This window comes from Xenopus laevis, chromosome 1S (assembly GCF_017654675.1).
Source record: "Xenopus laevis strain J_2021 chromosome 1S, Xenopus_laevis_v10.1, whole genome shotgun sequence".
NCBI classification, from domain to species: domain Eukaryota; kingdom Metazoa; phylum Chordata; class Amphibia; order Anura; family Pipidae; genus Xenopus; species Xenopus laevis.
This window is the reverse complement of record NC_054372.1, coordinates 39669417-39685399: the sequence shown is the minus strand read 5'-3', so window position 1 is coordinate 39685399 and position 15983 is coordinate 39669417. Positions and strand designations below refer to the sequence as shown.

The 15983-nt window shown below is 36.8% G+C and overlaps 1 protein-coding gene across 1 annotated transcript in view; it reads right to left on the bottom strand.

Moving 5' to 3' along the window:
• LOC108704313 (probable ATP-dependent RNA helicase DDX60) overlaps window positions 1-15983 on the bottom strand; it is a 71148-nt gene that overhangs the window by 6290 nt on the left and 48875 nt on the right. The window contains exons 28-35 of the mRNA XM_041579526.1: window positions 13474-13626; window positions 12228-12332; window positions 11091-11291; window positions 9527-9631; window positions 6841-6982; window positions 4907-5028; window positions 3667-3814; window positions 1590-1732 (exon numbers count right to left, since the gene is read on the bottom strand). Of these exons, the coding sequence (XP_041435460.1) occupies window positions 1590-1732; window positions 3667-3814; window positions 4907-5028; window positions 6841-6982; window positions 9527-9631; window positions 11091-11291; window positions 12228-12332; window positions 13474-13626 (1119 nt within the window). The remainder of the gene's footprint in view (window positions 1-1589; window positions 1733-3666; window positions 3815-4906; window positions 5029-6840; window positions 6983-9526; window positions 9632-11090; window positions 11292-12227; window positions 12333-13473; window positions 13627-15983) is intronic.

The window sequence follows — 15983 nt, the reverse complement described above, 5'->3', positions numbered from 1 at the left end:
CAGCAGTAAAGAGTGACTTTATCAGAGCACAAGTCACATGGCTTAGGACACCTGGGAAACTTAGAATATGTATATCCCCATGTCAGATCTTTTCATGTGACAGAATCCCTTTACGTGTAGTCTTTACATGTTGTAAGACAGTTGTAAATTTGACATTCTTTCTGCAACAATTTAATTCCAATAACATTTCTTCCTGCAATTTCAGTTTACTTCACATCTGAATTCTCCCCAGTGGCTTTAAATTGGTATGGCCAATCCATTGGATGATTTTCAGTTTGGCAAATCAGACAGATTAGATGCATGTCTTATTTCTTGTGTATTGCCTTCTGTCTGAGGCTGAACATCATTATTAGGATTATAATAATGTTATGATGTTTTATAATTCAAATAACTCTATAACCCAGTGGAGTATGCAGGCAGTTTTCCTACCACAGGCTCATACACACACAATTGTCAGATGCTAATAGATCCAGCAGTATCATACCTCCCAACATTTTGGAAATGAAAAGAGGGTCAAAAAAGCTGGTGCACGTAGTATGGCAAAACATTTTTGACCACGCCCATTGTGGCCACATGTCCCTAATTACCATGTTCATTTTACAAGATGTGTCAGGTTATGAAAGTTTGAGCATATGTATGTGGTTTTGTCAGTTATTACAGTTTTGCTAATGAAGGTGAATTGCCCTTTTCCCAAGGGACCTGTTATGTTATATTGTTGCAATTACTTATTTGCTTATCTTAAAATTGTTGCAAAAGTATCTTAAATGCAGCTGTGGCTGTCCTGGGCTCTCTGCTAAAAGCAAGTTAAGTTAGAAACTTTGTTCCTTTTTCTGGCTGTTCAGTACAGAGAAAAACAGGACTTTTTAGTATAAATGAGGGACTGCCGGTTGAGCTTTCAAAAGATGGACTGTCCCTCTAAAAACGGGACTGTTGGGAGGTATACAGTATGTTTTTCAGTTATAGTAGGGACTGGGGAAATCTAAGGAACCCATGAAATAACAAGAAGAGTATTCAGACTCCATGCAGTTAGGGGCCGATTCACTTAGGGTCGAATATCGAGGGTTAATTAACCCTCGATATTCGACTAGGAACTAAAATCCTTCGACTTCGAATATCGAAGTTGAAGGATTTAGTGCAGATAGTACGATCGAACGATCGAAGGATTATTCCTTCGATCGAACTATAAAATCCTTCGAATCCAACGATTCGAAGGATTTTAATCCAACGATCGAAGGATTATCCTTCGATCAAAAAAAGTTAGCCAAGCCTATGGGGACCTTCCCCAAAGGCTAACATTGACTTCGGTAGCTTTTAGATGCCGAACTAGGGGGTCGAAGTTTTTTTTAAAGAGACAGTACTTTGAATATCGAATGGTCGAATAGTCAAACGATTTTTACTTCGATTCCTTCGTTTTGAAGTCGTAGTCGAAGGTCGAAGTAGCCCATTCGATGGTCGAAGTAGCCCCAAAAAAACGTCAAAATTCGAAGTTTTTTTACTTCGAATCCTTCACTCGAAGTTAGTGAATCGGCCCTTTAGTGTCCTGGTCGTAATGACAATACTCCGAATTTCTTCTACTTTCAATGACTTACACTGTCCACATTTTCTGAAGTAAGTAAGTTATAATCCGTATTTCCAGACAGGCAGGCAAAGGGCGATACGGCACTTCTTCTTTTTGTGCAACTCAGCAAGTGGTTTAAAAGTTGTGAATCCTTATATTGTTCCCCAGAGAAGTCTGCATACATACAGAGAACCACAAAGACAAATCAGTTTAAGTCACTATAAATAAGAAAATACATATCTACTAAATAACATAACATATTTCTGTTCCTTGAAACATCTATAGACATTATACAACTATGTGGTTGATTTATTAAATGGATACTGTCATGGGAAAAAACATTTTTTTCAAAATGAATCAGTAAATAGTGCTGCTCCAGCAGAATTCTGCACTGAAATCCATTTCTCAAAAGAGCAAATAGATTTTTTTATATTCAGTTTTGAAATATGGGGCTAGACATATTGTCAATTTCCCAGCTGCCCCAAGTCATGTGACTTGTGCTCTGATAAACTTCAATCACTCTTTACTGCTGTACTGCAAGTTGGAGTAATATCACCCACCTTCCTTTACTCCCACAGCAGCCAAACAAAAGAACAATGGGAAGGTAACCAGATAACAGCTCCCTAACACAAGATAACAGCTGCCTGGTACATCTAAGAACAACACTCAATAGTAAAAACCCATGTCCCACTGAGACACATTCAGTTACATTGAGAAGGAAAAACAGCAGCCTGCCAGAAAGCATTTCTCTCCTAAAGTACAGGCACAAGTCACATGACCAGGGGCAGCTGGGGAATTTACAATATGTCTAGCCCCATGTCAGATTTCAAAATTGAATATAAAAAAAATCTGTTTGCTCTTTTGAGAAATGGATTTCAGTGCAGAATTCTGCTGGAGTAGCACTATTAACTGATGTGTTTTGAAAAAAACGTTTTCAGATAACAGGATCCCTTTAAGCTGACTAGAACAGCGATTCCATTTTTTGACTGACCTCCTGGGCTAGTACTTTATAGGGATGCACCGAATCCAGGATTCGGTTAGGGATTTGGCCAGGATTAGGCCGAATCTTTCTGCCCAGCCGAATCAAATCCTAATTTGCATATACAAATTAGGGGGGGGAATCTTGTGACTTTTTGTCAGAAAACAAGGAAGTAAAAAATGTTTTCCCCCTTCTCACATCTCTTGTATACGCAAATTCAGTTCAGTATTTGGCTGAATCTTTCGCAAAGGATTCTGGGGTTCGGCCAAATCCAAAATAGTGGATTCGGTGCATCCCGAGCACTTTATATAATAAAATCTTTAATTTAGGCTTGGCTATTAGAACTCTAGTGCGAGAATGTAATAAAAATCGCAAAGAGCAAAGCAATTTGCACCAATAAGAATAAAAATTTGTATTTTGCAATGTCATATTCTTCCTTAAACTGTTATTACATTGCGAATTTTAATCGTGCATTGCCCACTTCAAAGAAGCGCTTGAAGGTATCATAATCTTTTGGAGCAAACATAACTTTTTCAGTAAGAAGAAGAAGAAGAAGAGACAAAAAAAAACATCTGCATTTGGATCTTTGATAAACTATGATTATTAAAAACATAATACTTAATTCAAGTTAAACACTGCCGGCTAATGATAACATTTATAAACAGCAACATATTCTGCAGCAATGTACAACACAAGGGTATATACAATGAGCCCACAAAATGAGGGATAGAAGACCCTGTTCACTACCGCTTAACAATCTAGTTTATATTTAGATTATAGTTACTAGTAACTAGTTATAAATATAATATCACACATCTCTCCTCACTTTTCTTTCTACATCCTGCCCAAATGGTCTAATTATCATTCATACAGGATACTTTTTGAGACTTTTGTTGTTCACCAGTGCATTGTATTTTTTACCTGTATGGCCAGTAGTAAATGAGCTGCTTACTTTTCTGCAACTGCTGCACAAGAAATCTTTAACTATTTACTTGCCTTAAATTCTAGATCCAGTGTGCCAGTGATGCAGACACCGACCCTCCTGCTTTTTTGCCAAATGCTAATAACGGTCGAGCCTTATATGAACACGAGATATTTATAAAACAGTGGCCTATAGTTTGAGCCTTACTTATCTGGGATAAAGGAAGCTGGTATTCTGGTTCATAATTTGCCAGATGGGAAACAGCAAGTAGATACTGGCCAAAGACTTCTGATACTTTAGAATTGTAGTCTTTAAGGGCTGCAGCAAAATCATCTGGTAGACTCTCCAGAAAGACCTATAAAACACAGAACACAAAGTCCTAAGAAATTTTGCTCACACAAACACCCATCTCCTTTGCAAGCCACTTGTGAACAACAGACAAACCAATGCAATATTTCAGTGTTTAGGAGAAAATGTGCAAAACAACCATATGAATAGATGCTGCACAAAGTTTTTATGTCCTGCTTTGTGTGCATGTATGACACATTCAAAGACATACAACACATGCAAAAACCTTGGATACAGACATATATATAGTAAATGTAAATTTATGGCATGCTATAGACCGCTAGAAGGTATTTCAAACCTCTCAAAAACGTATATAAGCATGCTCTTTGGTTTAAAAAAAATGTTTTTATTCCATCATATTAAAACATCCAAAACAACCCCGCGCGGAGCCTAACGCGTTTCATGCTTACCTAGCACTTCCCTATTAAAAGACATGCATTGAATATAATATAATATTTTATATGGGTGTATGGTGTATCCTATAAATTGCTCCCCCCAGTAAGCCATTATTTTGTTCCATTTTGTTATTATTTTGTTTTTCTTAGAATTATTCAAAGGCCAGAAGACTGGTAAGTTGTATGTGCTGACACATATAATAATTGTGTTTAATTTTATAGATAAAACTATGTACTGCATTCTTTTGTGGATAATCTCTTATACCATCTGTCTATCTGGAACATGTAACACACAAATAAAAAAAACCCTCCTCCCCAGTCGCTCTCTTACCTGCGGCAAATAAGGGGGACGCAAGTCGAGCTGGAGAGGGTGGAGTTGGAGAGTGGAGTGGGCGGAGGCTTGGTGTGGGTGGAGGCGGGACAGGAAGTGGGCAGGAGGATTGGGATCAGAGTGCTCAGGGCCCCTCTGAACATTTTTTTTGCAAGGGGGCCCTGTACACTCTAGTTACACTACTGTGTGCTACCATGTATGTGTAGCAGCAGTCAACACAACTATTACCAGCAGATGATTTTCTATTAATGTGCCACAGGTACTCTGCAAGTTTATCACCAGAAAATGTACAACCCTGTATATCTGAGTGATATCCATCTATGTGAGAGTTCCATTTACAACAGTTGTCAGCCGTTCTTTAACAATCTTTTACCTTCGACTGTTTAAATGTTCCCTTTAATTTCATCATGGATGGTAAAAGGTAGATTCTTCCAAACAGGTTTGCCAAAACCAGCACTAGGGTTTCCATCACTGATTGTGGAAACGTTTTTGAACCTGTATAAAGTAATTGATAAGTAAGAACAATAATACTGTGGCATGACAATCAAACTTCCTGTATCTAAATTCACATGCAAATGTATATTTTATTTATTTGTTTAAAGTTTTATATCACTTTTCTAACAATTTGCTCTGATGCAACTATGGGTTAGACATATTAAGTGAAATTTCCATGCCTTAAGCAGATCTTCCTACTGCTTTTTCTGTTTGCTCCAATGTATGGATTTTCATTAATCGACCAGTGACATCAAATTTTTTTTAAAAAAATTTCGTTAGTATACATAGAAAAAAAACCCACCAAGACAAACTTTAAAATCGCAAAGCTTTTATTAAGAAATAACTTACAGAAACTCAGCTTCCACTCCTCTTCAGAAAAGGCGGCACAGCAACAATCCATCGCGCGGCACTCGCTTTCTCCTCCCTGGCTATCTCCTATAAGGAAGGCAGGGAGGCGAAATCATGCGCAGCACGATGGATTGCAGCAGAATTATTTCTTAATAAAGACTTTGCAATCTTAAAGTTTAATTTGTCTTGGTGAGTTTTTTTTGATGTATACGAACGAATTTTTAAAAAAATGTTTTGATGTTATTGATCCTTTAAGAAAGACCAAAATACTCAGGTCAGATGCTGTTCTCCCTTTTACATTTTATTTGCATTCAGTGCCGACAGTTTTTTAACATTTGTTTTCTCTCTTACTGGCCTCCTTTGGAAAGACTAGTGGATTCAGTGCATCCCTAGGAATGACTGTTAAATTTACATTGGAAATCTACATTTCTAAATCTACATTTCGGTGTAATTCCACTTCTGTAAAAAGATATTGGACTATTTTGTGATAAGTCAAAGTCAAAGCTTGCATTTCACAGCTTCTTATCTCCCACAATCTGAAAAAACAGATGCCAGATATTCAAATATGTGGCATGTACAGTCCCTAAAGATTAAAATAGTGAAATATGTTTGTGAAGATTCTCATTCATCCAGGTCATGGTATATCTATAGAAATAAGTCAATCAACTGGACTTGCTGGTAAAAAAAAACACATATTATGATGGGGTAAAATCTGGAAAGCCAATATTTTAGAAAGTACACATTTTGTCCATTTGCTAAAATTAGCATTTTATATGAAATAAGAAAAAAAAAAACAATATAAAGGGTGGTTCATCTTAAATGTAACTTTTAGTATGTCATAGAATTCTAAGCATTTGAATTCTAATTCTAAGCAACTTTTGCATTAGCCTCCATTTCTTTTTCTTATAGTTGTTGAATTATTTACCTTCTTCTTATTCTTTCTAGCTTTCAAATAGGGGGGTCACTGACCCCATCTAAAAACACAAATGCTCTGTAAGGCTACAAATGTATTGTTATTGCTACTTTGTTTTACTCCGCTTTATATTCAGGCCTCTCCTAGTCCTGTTTCAGTCTCTCAATTATTTTTCTATTCAGGCACATTCTATTCCAGCCTCAATTCATTTTAATGTATGGTTGCTAGGATAATTTATACCCTAGCAATCAGATTGCTGAAATTGCAAACTGCAGAGCTGCAGAATAAAAAGCTAAATGATTCAAAAAACACAAATAAAAAAATAAAATAATAAAACCAATAGCAAATTGTCTGTGAATATAAAACAAGCCACTGGTTGGGGATCACATCATATGAAGTCAATTTAAAGGTTAACAGCCCTTTTAAAATATGAATGCCAGGGGCCTTCTAAATATTTAGATGCCCAGTATGCATAGGATTATGGAAGATACCATAAAACTGTAAAAAAAAAAAAAAGATGTGAAAAAAACATTTGTATAGTACCCATATACCTTTAGTTTTTCTCTGGCACAGTCGGTGAAATACACCTTTTTCAAGAAAACTGACAAACACAAAATTTGAGGGTTCATGGTAATGTAAATGGGTAACCAGTCCAGCAAAGTCCAGAGGGTTGCAGTGTTGATCCAAATAGCCCTATAATCCAAAGAAGAAACAAGTTTACTATATTTACCAGCCCAGTGCATGTTATGGCTTTAATATGTTATACTCCTGAAACTGTGTTGCAAGGCGGCTAAATAAAGTTGACCAAAAGGAGAACAGAACTTGATAAACAAACTTTGCAACAAAAACAGGTTTTAGACAGAAGACCCCTCATTCCAGGTAAAGGGTTAGATATGTAGAGAAACTTTGCAGGACCACATACTCATCTAATCACATTATTGTAGAAGTGATTATTTTAAAAGTGATTTGTTTAAATGTTATTTGAAGAAGTCTAACAAGGAGAGCCACTGCAGAGTGCCTAGGCGTCTGTCTGACTGTTACCAGAATAAAGGGACTCATAGGGGCATATTTATCAAAGGTCGAAGATAAAAAAAAACTTCTCAACTTCGAATTCAAAAAGACAAACCGAATGGAGGTCAAAGTTTTTTGGGGTCGAAGTGGGCCGTACTTCGATTCGAAGTTTTTTTTAACTTCGACCTTCGATCTCCCAAACTCCCCCAATTTCCTCCATACAGGTTCTAGGAGGTCCCCCATAGGCTAAAACAGCACTTTCGGCAGCTTTTAGGTGGCGAATGGTCGAAGTCGAAGTTTTAAAGAGACAGTACTTCAAAAAAATTAGTATTTCTTAGTTTTTTCAATTTCGAATCGAAGTATGACTATTCCCTAGTCGAAGTACACAAAAAATAGCTTGAAAATCGAAGTTTTTCAATTCGAAACTTCTCGACCGTTTAGAATACATCTGCCCCATAATGTCAAGACGATATACTACTTTCATCTTTGCTATTCTTTGTCTTTGCTCGGAACCTTTTGGTCTTCTACCTGTCTACCCTGAATTCCTCCATATTTTTTGGGGAACGTTTTACCAAAAAAGAAAATTACTAAATGCAAGTGTGACACGTTTTGATGCATTAACTTTGCATTTTTTTCCTCTGACGTAGATACAGTATCTATAGCAATCAGCAATGTACCTGCAGTGCCTGAATGAGCGAATTGAGGATAATATATCAGATATAGCAAACAGGAAAAGGGGAATGTCACAACGTAAAACGAAGAGAGAAATTAATTACTGGTAGACAAAATGATCAAGGAATACTCTAAATAGCTGGCTCTAAATTGTTAGTACACTTTCTACACTAGAAGAGCTGAATTTCTAATTAAAAATGGAAATTCAGAATTTAAAATGGCCAGAGGAGGCTTTATGTTGCCCCGGTTTGTTGCCTCAGGGCAGGAGCGGCCGTGAATGCTTGGTTTTTCACTTGTTTAAGGGAATATATTTTATTCTTCCTCTTTTCGTTGACAGTATTCCATCTGCTTGTATAGCAAAAATTTAGGCATGGTCATTGGTCCTTAGCAACAAACTGATGTGTACCAGGAAATATACAGAAAAAAACTGCTGGACAGTGTTTATATATGTCTATATGTGTTTTCATTTGTTTCTTTTTTATAAATAAATAAATAAATACAAAAAATCTTAGAAAACACATTTTGCCTTCTAAAAGTAGAGAGTGTCGGAATACAGTATGCCTTGGTCTGTGAAGAACTCTAGTTTTAAGGTACCTCAATATTTTCTTTTAAAGGAGAAGGAAAGTCGTTTAGCACTTGGGGGTGCCAAATGTTAGGCACCCCCAAGTGAATGTATTGCCTTACCTGAAACCCCGGGCCAGTGCTCCAATCAGCAGAATGAAATAGCTGATTTTTTACTACTGCGCATGCGTCTGCCCTGGGAAATTTGAAGAAAGAAGAAGCCGGAATAGAAGCTCTCCCTGGTGCTCGCTGGAATAACCCCGGGCCAGTGCAGTTTTCTGCTGATAGGAGCCCCGGCCCAGGGTTTCCGGTAAGTAAATACATTCACTTGGGGGTGCCTAACATTTTGCACCCCCAAGTGATAAACGACTTTCCTTCTCCTTTAAAGTTATAACATCCAATTTGAGTAAAAACATGAATTAAGGTTATTTGATTATATACTACAGGTTTGGGATCTGTTATCCGGAAACCCATTATCCAGAAAGCTGTAAAGGCTGTTTCCTGTAGGCTCCATTATAATGAAATAATCCAAAATTGTAAACATGATTTCCTTTTTCTCTGTAATAATAAAACAGTAGCTTGTACTTGACCCAAACTAAGATATGATTAACCCTTATTGGAAGCAAAACCAGTCTATTGGGTTTATTTAATGTTTACATGATTTTTTAGTAGATTTAAGGTATGAAGATCCAGATTATGGACAGATCAGTTATCCGGGAAACACCCAGGTCCTGAGCATTCTGGGTAACAGGTCCCATACCTGTACTTACAATTAACTGAATGACACAAACACATTTTTGGTTAATTTTTGGAGGTGGTACAGATATCAAAGCCACTAACAATTATTTGACCCATCACATATTGTAGTTTACAATACTAGAAAATGAATTCACTCGTGGCATTTCATAATTTTAGAAATCCTTGTTTATTACTTTAGAGTGTATTTAACCATGAATTGTCAGAGAGCAGCCATCCTTTCTACAGAATACATACCTCGTGGATTAAGAATTGTATGCAGAATAGGAAGTAGAGCTTTAACATTTTGGTTTCAGAAGGTTTTTTAAATGCCATCAGTGAGTGCTTCAATACTGACAATGCCTAATTTAAATACATAAAAAGAGGTTTATTAGTTATGTTTACAGTAAGAAAATACTTGTACATACTGTATCAGTGGTACATTAATTTGTACATTATGCAAAAACATTTTAAATGTAAAATGTGGTTGAATTAATGTGAGCTGGAAAACTAAAAACTATTCTGCGCACTAACATGGATGGTGTTTCCTATTACCTCTTATTTTGTGTGGGCTGTTTATTTAATTGTTGTATAATTTTGTTCACAATTTTGCTTTTTTAGGTGCTAAATGGTAAAATTTGGTGGGGCTTGGTGGCAGAAGCTCCAGTACCAAGTGCAGTTAGACTGACTTCAGATGCACCTGAGCGGACTGTATAAATAGAATCCATCCAGCTCCTTTACGGCAGAGATACACGGTCAGATTTGGGGAGATTAGTCGCCCGGCGACAAATCACCTCTTCTTCGGGGCGAGTAATCACCCCAAACTGCCTTCGCATCAGCTAGAATGAAAATTGCCAGCAGGATGGCACTCTGAGCGCCTCACAAGGAAACTTCAGGCGACTTCGGAAAACGAAGCAATCCGAGTGCCACCCCGCCGGCGATTTTCGTTCTAGCCGGCGGGAAGGCAGTTCTGGCAGATTAGACGCCCCAAAGAAGAGGAATCTGACCGTGTGTCTCTGCCCTTAGAGCTCTCTTCTGTGCAAATCTGCTGTGTAACTTGTTCACTGAGCACGACCTAGAGGAAAGTTTATAAAAAAGAGAGATTAGAGCTCAGCATAGACAGCATAAACAATTTATATTGGTTCCTGTGGGATTTTTAGAAAACTATTTATCAATGGGTAAAGTTCCCTGTTTGATAAATATGCTTCTAAAAATCCCGAAAAAAGAATAGAAAGTGGGTGATTTTTTTGTGCTGAGCTGCAATCTCAGTTAATGATAAATCTGCCCTCTACATGGGAAAGATGGAACTGGCGAAGAGCAGCAGGATGATGAGGCAGTCAGCTGAGTAATTTAAAGGAAACCTAGTGAGAAAGGGGAAGATGATCCGGGGTTTGTGCCTCCCAACAGATATGTCAGATTGTGCAAGGAAGATGGTGGGAAGGAGACTAGGACTAGACAGATTGTCATTACAGGGGATTCAATTATTAGAAAAGTGGACAGTATAATATGTCATCTGGTTTGCTACAATCAAACAGTTTGCTGCCAGGGTTCGGCATGTGGTTGATTGGGCAGACAAACAGCAAGAGAGTCTACCTGTGCTTACTTGCACCTAATGGAGGTATAACTGAGTTATTCTGGTCAACTATCACACTCCAAAAATACAGGCAGGTTAATGTGCTCCTGATGAAAATGACTGTAGTCTATGTGTCTGCGGTAGAGACCCTAGATTGTAAGCTTCACTGGGACAGGGATTGTGCATTCTGAACAATATCTGTAGAGGTGCCGTGTTTGTAATCACTATAGGAAAGAAAGAAAACAATACCTTAGCACTGGCATCTTCTTTATGATCAGCCTTAGCAGCCAATAACATGAGTCGTAGTACCAAAGAGATGCTTAATGGGAACTGTCCCTTTAAATTAGGAACATCTGCTTTAATAAGCCTTTTTACTTTAGGCAAAGGAATGGAGTAAAAGTATACATTTCCCAACACATCCAGTCCTCGCCTTCCTGCACGTCCTGACATCTGATATGACACAAAATACAAAAAATACATTTAATATGGCTTGGTTTATCATATTAACCCCCTCCTTGTTCACCGTGCCCATTTTCCTTCTGCCTCTGCCCTGATCTCTATGCCCTCTCTGCTGAACTCTATTTCTTTTCTCCACCTTCTCTTCAACCGAGTCATTCCTATCCCTATTTCTGTGTCTTTGTTTTTTTGTATCAGGCCATGTTCTTAGTGTGTTTTTTGTATCAGGCCATGTTCCTAGTGTTTAGTGCAAGTTTGTACTCCAGAATGGAGAATATATAATTTACATTCACAACCAGTCAAGTATCAAACAACATACCACTATAGTACTAGAGAATGAAGTGTTCAATAGGACAGGCCCAATGTCTGTATCCTGTGGCAATTGTTGCAAGCCAATTGATTGACTTGACCCAGCAGCCAACATCTGCCTCGATTCATTATTGGCATCTTTCAGTATGATCCGCATGTGGTCTAACTGTGAAGGTTATAGAGGTCTAAAAATATAACTTATATAATAATCTTGTTAAGTCTCTCCACTGTCCTTGATCTGCCATGGTTGAATATACAGAGTGGTAACTTGGAGCTGTATACATAGACCCAGATGGTGCTGTACGGACACCCAGAGCTGCATCTATTTGAAGAGAACGTGCTATGAAGAGTGTAACTCTGATGATTATGTGCTCTTTCTAGAAGCCAAAAGTCGTGACATATTTATAGCAATCAGCTAACATACCAGAGGTCCTTTCATACAACCAATAAGGCTCCTTCTAACTTGTTTCTTTCTTCTATCTGAGTTCTGCCTTTACATTTAACTTATTTACCTTGAATAATTCAGGCATTGAAAATTGAAATAGAAGACAATTCAAATTGAACATTTTTCTTACTGTGATTTTTATTACATAACCTTATTAGACTAATAGGAAACCATACCTGTCTGAAATTTAAGGCATCCAGGTAAAGCGAATCTTCAACAAACACTACAGATTTGCATGGCATGTTGATTCCTAAGGCTAGAGATCCAGTCGCAGTTACAACCTTTAAAAATAAAAACGTACCCTTTAAATATATAATCTGTACTTTTTGCCATAATTTACCAATAGAATGTCTGTTGTAAGAACTACTTAAGACGGGTAATGTTAAACATGATTTTAAAAGCATTTTCAATACATTTGCCATCAAGTCCACTGAAAATACTGAGAATGGGGTAATATCCAGTTTAGTAAAGTTCTGGGCAGTGGTAGGGGTCTGTGCCCTGAAGAATGGTCGTTTGCTTCCCATAAATATAAATATAATTACTTACATTCCTACATTTCACCTCTGTACAATAGTTAAGGTGGCCATACGTAGACTGACCAATACAGTTCCATCAGAACAGTGTAGGAGAAGCTTGTGGTCCTTTTCATTGTCCAACAAAAAAAAATCCATTATGGCAGAAAATCCTCAGTCTATGAAGACTGACTGATTATTGACCAAACTGCCCCACCAAATCTGGGTATGTATGGCAGTATGATAAGTTAAAGGAGAAGGAAAAGCTAAAAACAGGAAATGTTATCAGAAAGGTCTATATAAATACACCAGTAAACCCTCAATGTAGTGCTGCTCTGAGTTCTCTGCCAAAAGAAACACAGCATTTCTTTCCTTCTATTGTGTACACATGGGCTTCTGTATCAGACTTCCTGTTTTCAGCATAAACCTCTAGGGCTAGGGCTTGAGCATGCTCAGTTTGCTACTCTCTAACCCTCTGTAGCCCACTGGGTCATACTCTATGTAGCCCCTATGCAGCTAAAGCAGTTAGGAGCTCAAGAGTACTACAGCTCTGCCATACTCAGAGTAATTGAAACAAATCTGTTGACAAGTTGCACAAAAGCTGTAAGGCTAATGGCACGTGGGTGTTTTCATGGCCACTGCTGCTATTAGGCTTGTCCAAGAAGTAATCCAAGCCACACTAAAATGCATAAAATGTAGAATCTAACATCACACAGCACACAACCTCACTTCCCTCACCAAAATGTATTTTATTGTCTCTGAAATGAACAATGAAATGAATCTAAAGATTCTAAAATCACACACCATTGGGCATCTTATAGATTTTAATAAGCATTGAAATACTATAAAAAATCATCTAAAGCTTAGCCACAGACTATGGAAATATTATCCAAGCAACAAATATACTTACACGTAGGTATCCCATCCTGAAGAGCATCTCAACCTGTCTTCTTCCTTTAACATCCAAAGATGCATGATGGAAGCCCACACCTCTCTTTGCCAGAAACCTCAGACGATTTGCATCTCTTGATCGACTTGTTTGTCTGAACACCTCAAAGAGTAACTATCACATACAGAATATGACATGACAATATGCCATTCATACAGTATCAAAAAAGAGAAAGTCGACTGTGTATGTGCTACATCTGCTTGCTTACACCTATCTGACAATCATTGATTCGAGACCTTCTTCACTTGCCAACTGGCCTCCATCTGCCCGACTTCTTACCTGACATACTCCTGAAATAGTATGTACTACTTATACACTGTTTTTTTATTCACTTTTTTTTTGTTTCGTTTTACTTGTACTCACATATTCTTAACATTTATAAAGCACATATCAGAAATACACTTACACACATGTATAAAATCAAGTCTATTTTTTAATTATTATTTGTACTTTTGCTAAATAAAAAAACTGTTCACCTCTGAAATATGAACCAGGTATTCTGATCAAACATGATATTGCACGAGCACTTGTATTTGCACAGTGTAAACATTGGATTGGGTCATTTGACTTTACTCAGTGAAGGCTAGCTTTACATAAAAAAAGCTATAGTTATTCATTTTAAATGCAAAAGGAGAAATATTTTCAAGAAAAAAAACTGTAATGCACTAATTGCATTTTGGGGTTCCTGTATGCCATTTTGTTACCATAATCATGAGCCTAAGCATAAGTTGCATCACTGGATTTGGAAACACTGTGCGTATCTTAATTGCACATTGTATATTTTTAAGACATGCTTGAAGGAGGTGCTATATTCTTCCTTAGACTGTTTAATTGTACATTTCACATTTTTAAGAAGTGCTTGAAGGTGTTGTTATCTTTTGGAGCAAACATAACTTTTTAATTATTTCATACACTGCTTACTATCACAAACTATAAAATTTGCAATCTCTCTTTCACTGTTGGAGTGGTCGCTAAACAGGCATGCATTTTCGCATTGCGGCTATTTTAACTGTTACAAACTTTTATTATATTCCCTCCAAAGACTTTGTGCAAGTTGATTAAAAAAAACGGTCAATTACAGAAAGGCCATATCCCATTTGCATCAAATAATTGTTTTTTTATTCTTTCACATAGTTCATATGAATTAAAAAGAGACAATAGTCCTTTAAATTCATCCTATCCAAATGGCCCCCCGCAATGCACACTGTGTGCTGCATTGTATAACTTTGAACATGCCTCTGCACTGTAAATAAAATGTGCGGCACAACTTATATGCAATTTGCCAAATTATTCTGCATCTGGATCGGTGCATATTTGGGGGAATATAATAAAAAGTTGAAAATGGAAAAAATCATTGCGTGAATTAAATAATAGATTTTGCGAACCTGAAAACTGTTTAGCAAACACTTCCGACAGTGGAAGAAAGAATTTGTGCAGTGTATATAATAAAACATCTTACTGAAAAAAGTTATGTATGCTCCAAAAGATTACAACACCTTCAAGCACTTCTTAAAAATGTGAAATGTACAATTAAAAATGTGCAATGCCAGGGGACAGATTTATCAAGGGTCAAATTAAAAATTAGAATTTTCGGGGATTTTTTTATGGTAAAAACTGTCAAATTCGATAGGGAGTTATTCATATTTGAATTGAGTTTTTTAAAAAAAAAATCAAATTAGATTTTCAAGATTTATCATACTCTGGCCCTTTAAGAACTCAAATTCTACTTTTCACCACCTAAAATCTGGCGAATTGCTGTTTAAGTCAATGGGAGAAGTCCAGGGATCGATTTGGAGTTATTTGCAGCCTTCCTGACATTTTTTTCTGAGAATTCAAATCGAATTCGATTCGAGTTTTCAGGTCAATTTAATCCATTCGAGTTTTAAAAATGAAATTTTTCTTTTTAATAAATTTCAATTGGTCGAATTTTGAATTTAGGGGAGTTTTTGAAAACTCGCATGAATTCAAAATTCAACCTTTGATAAATGTGCCACTAAGTTTGATTTTTTTTGGCCAGACTTTTAAAGGGAAAAACAAGATTTTTTCAGAGAAAAAAAAATTGTGCTAAAAGTCCGAATACTCCAACTCAGACCTGCTAAGTTCAGGTAGAATCTGAAGATTTTGCGGTTTCGGGCATCAAATCCAAAAAGCTGCAATTTTCGGCATTGAATCCGAAAAATTCAGATAATTCTGAATTTTTCACAATTTTATTGATTTTTTTCCCCTCACAAGAGATTTTCGGAAAAAAGTATTAATAAATAGTATTGATAAATAGGAGGGAAGAGTGCGTGCAGATTTGGTTGGAGTAGTTCAGAAAATAGCGAGAACTTTTTGGATTTTGATAAATAACCCCCTTATATTTTGCACATTCCAATGTTATAGTAAATAAACCTTACAGTCTGGGTTTCAAAATGTGTACCTGTATGTAATGCAATTAGTTACATTATAAAACAGCATACATATTAGTAAAA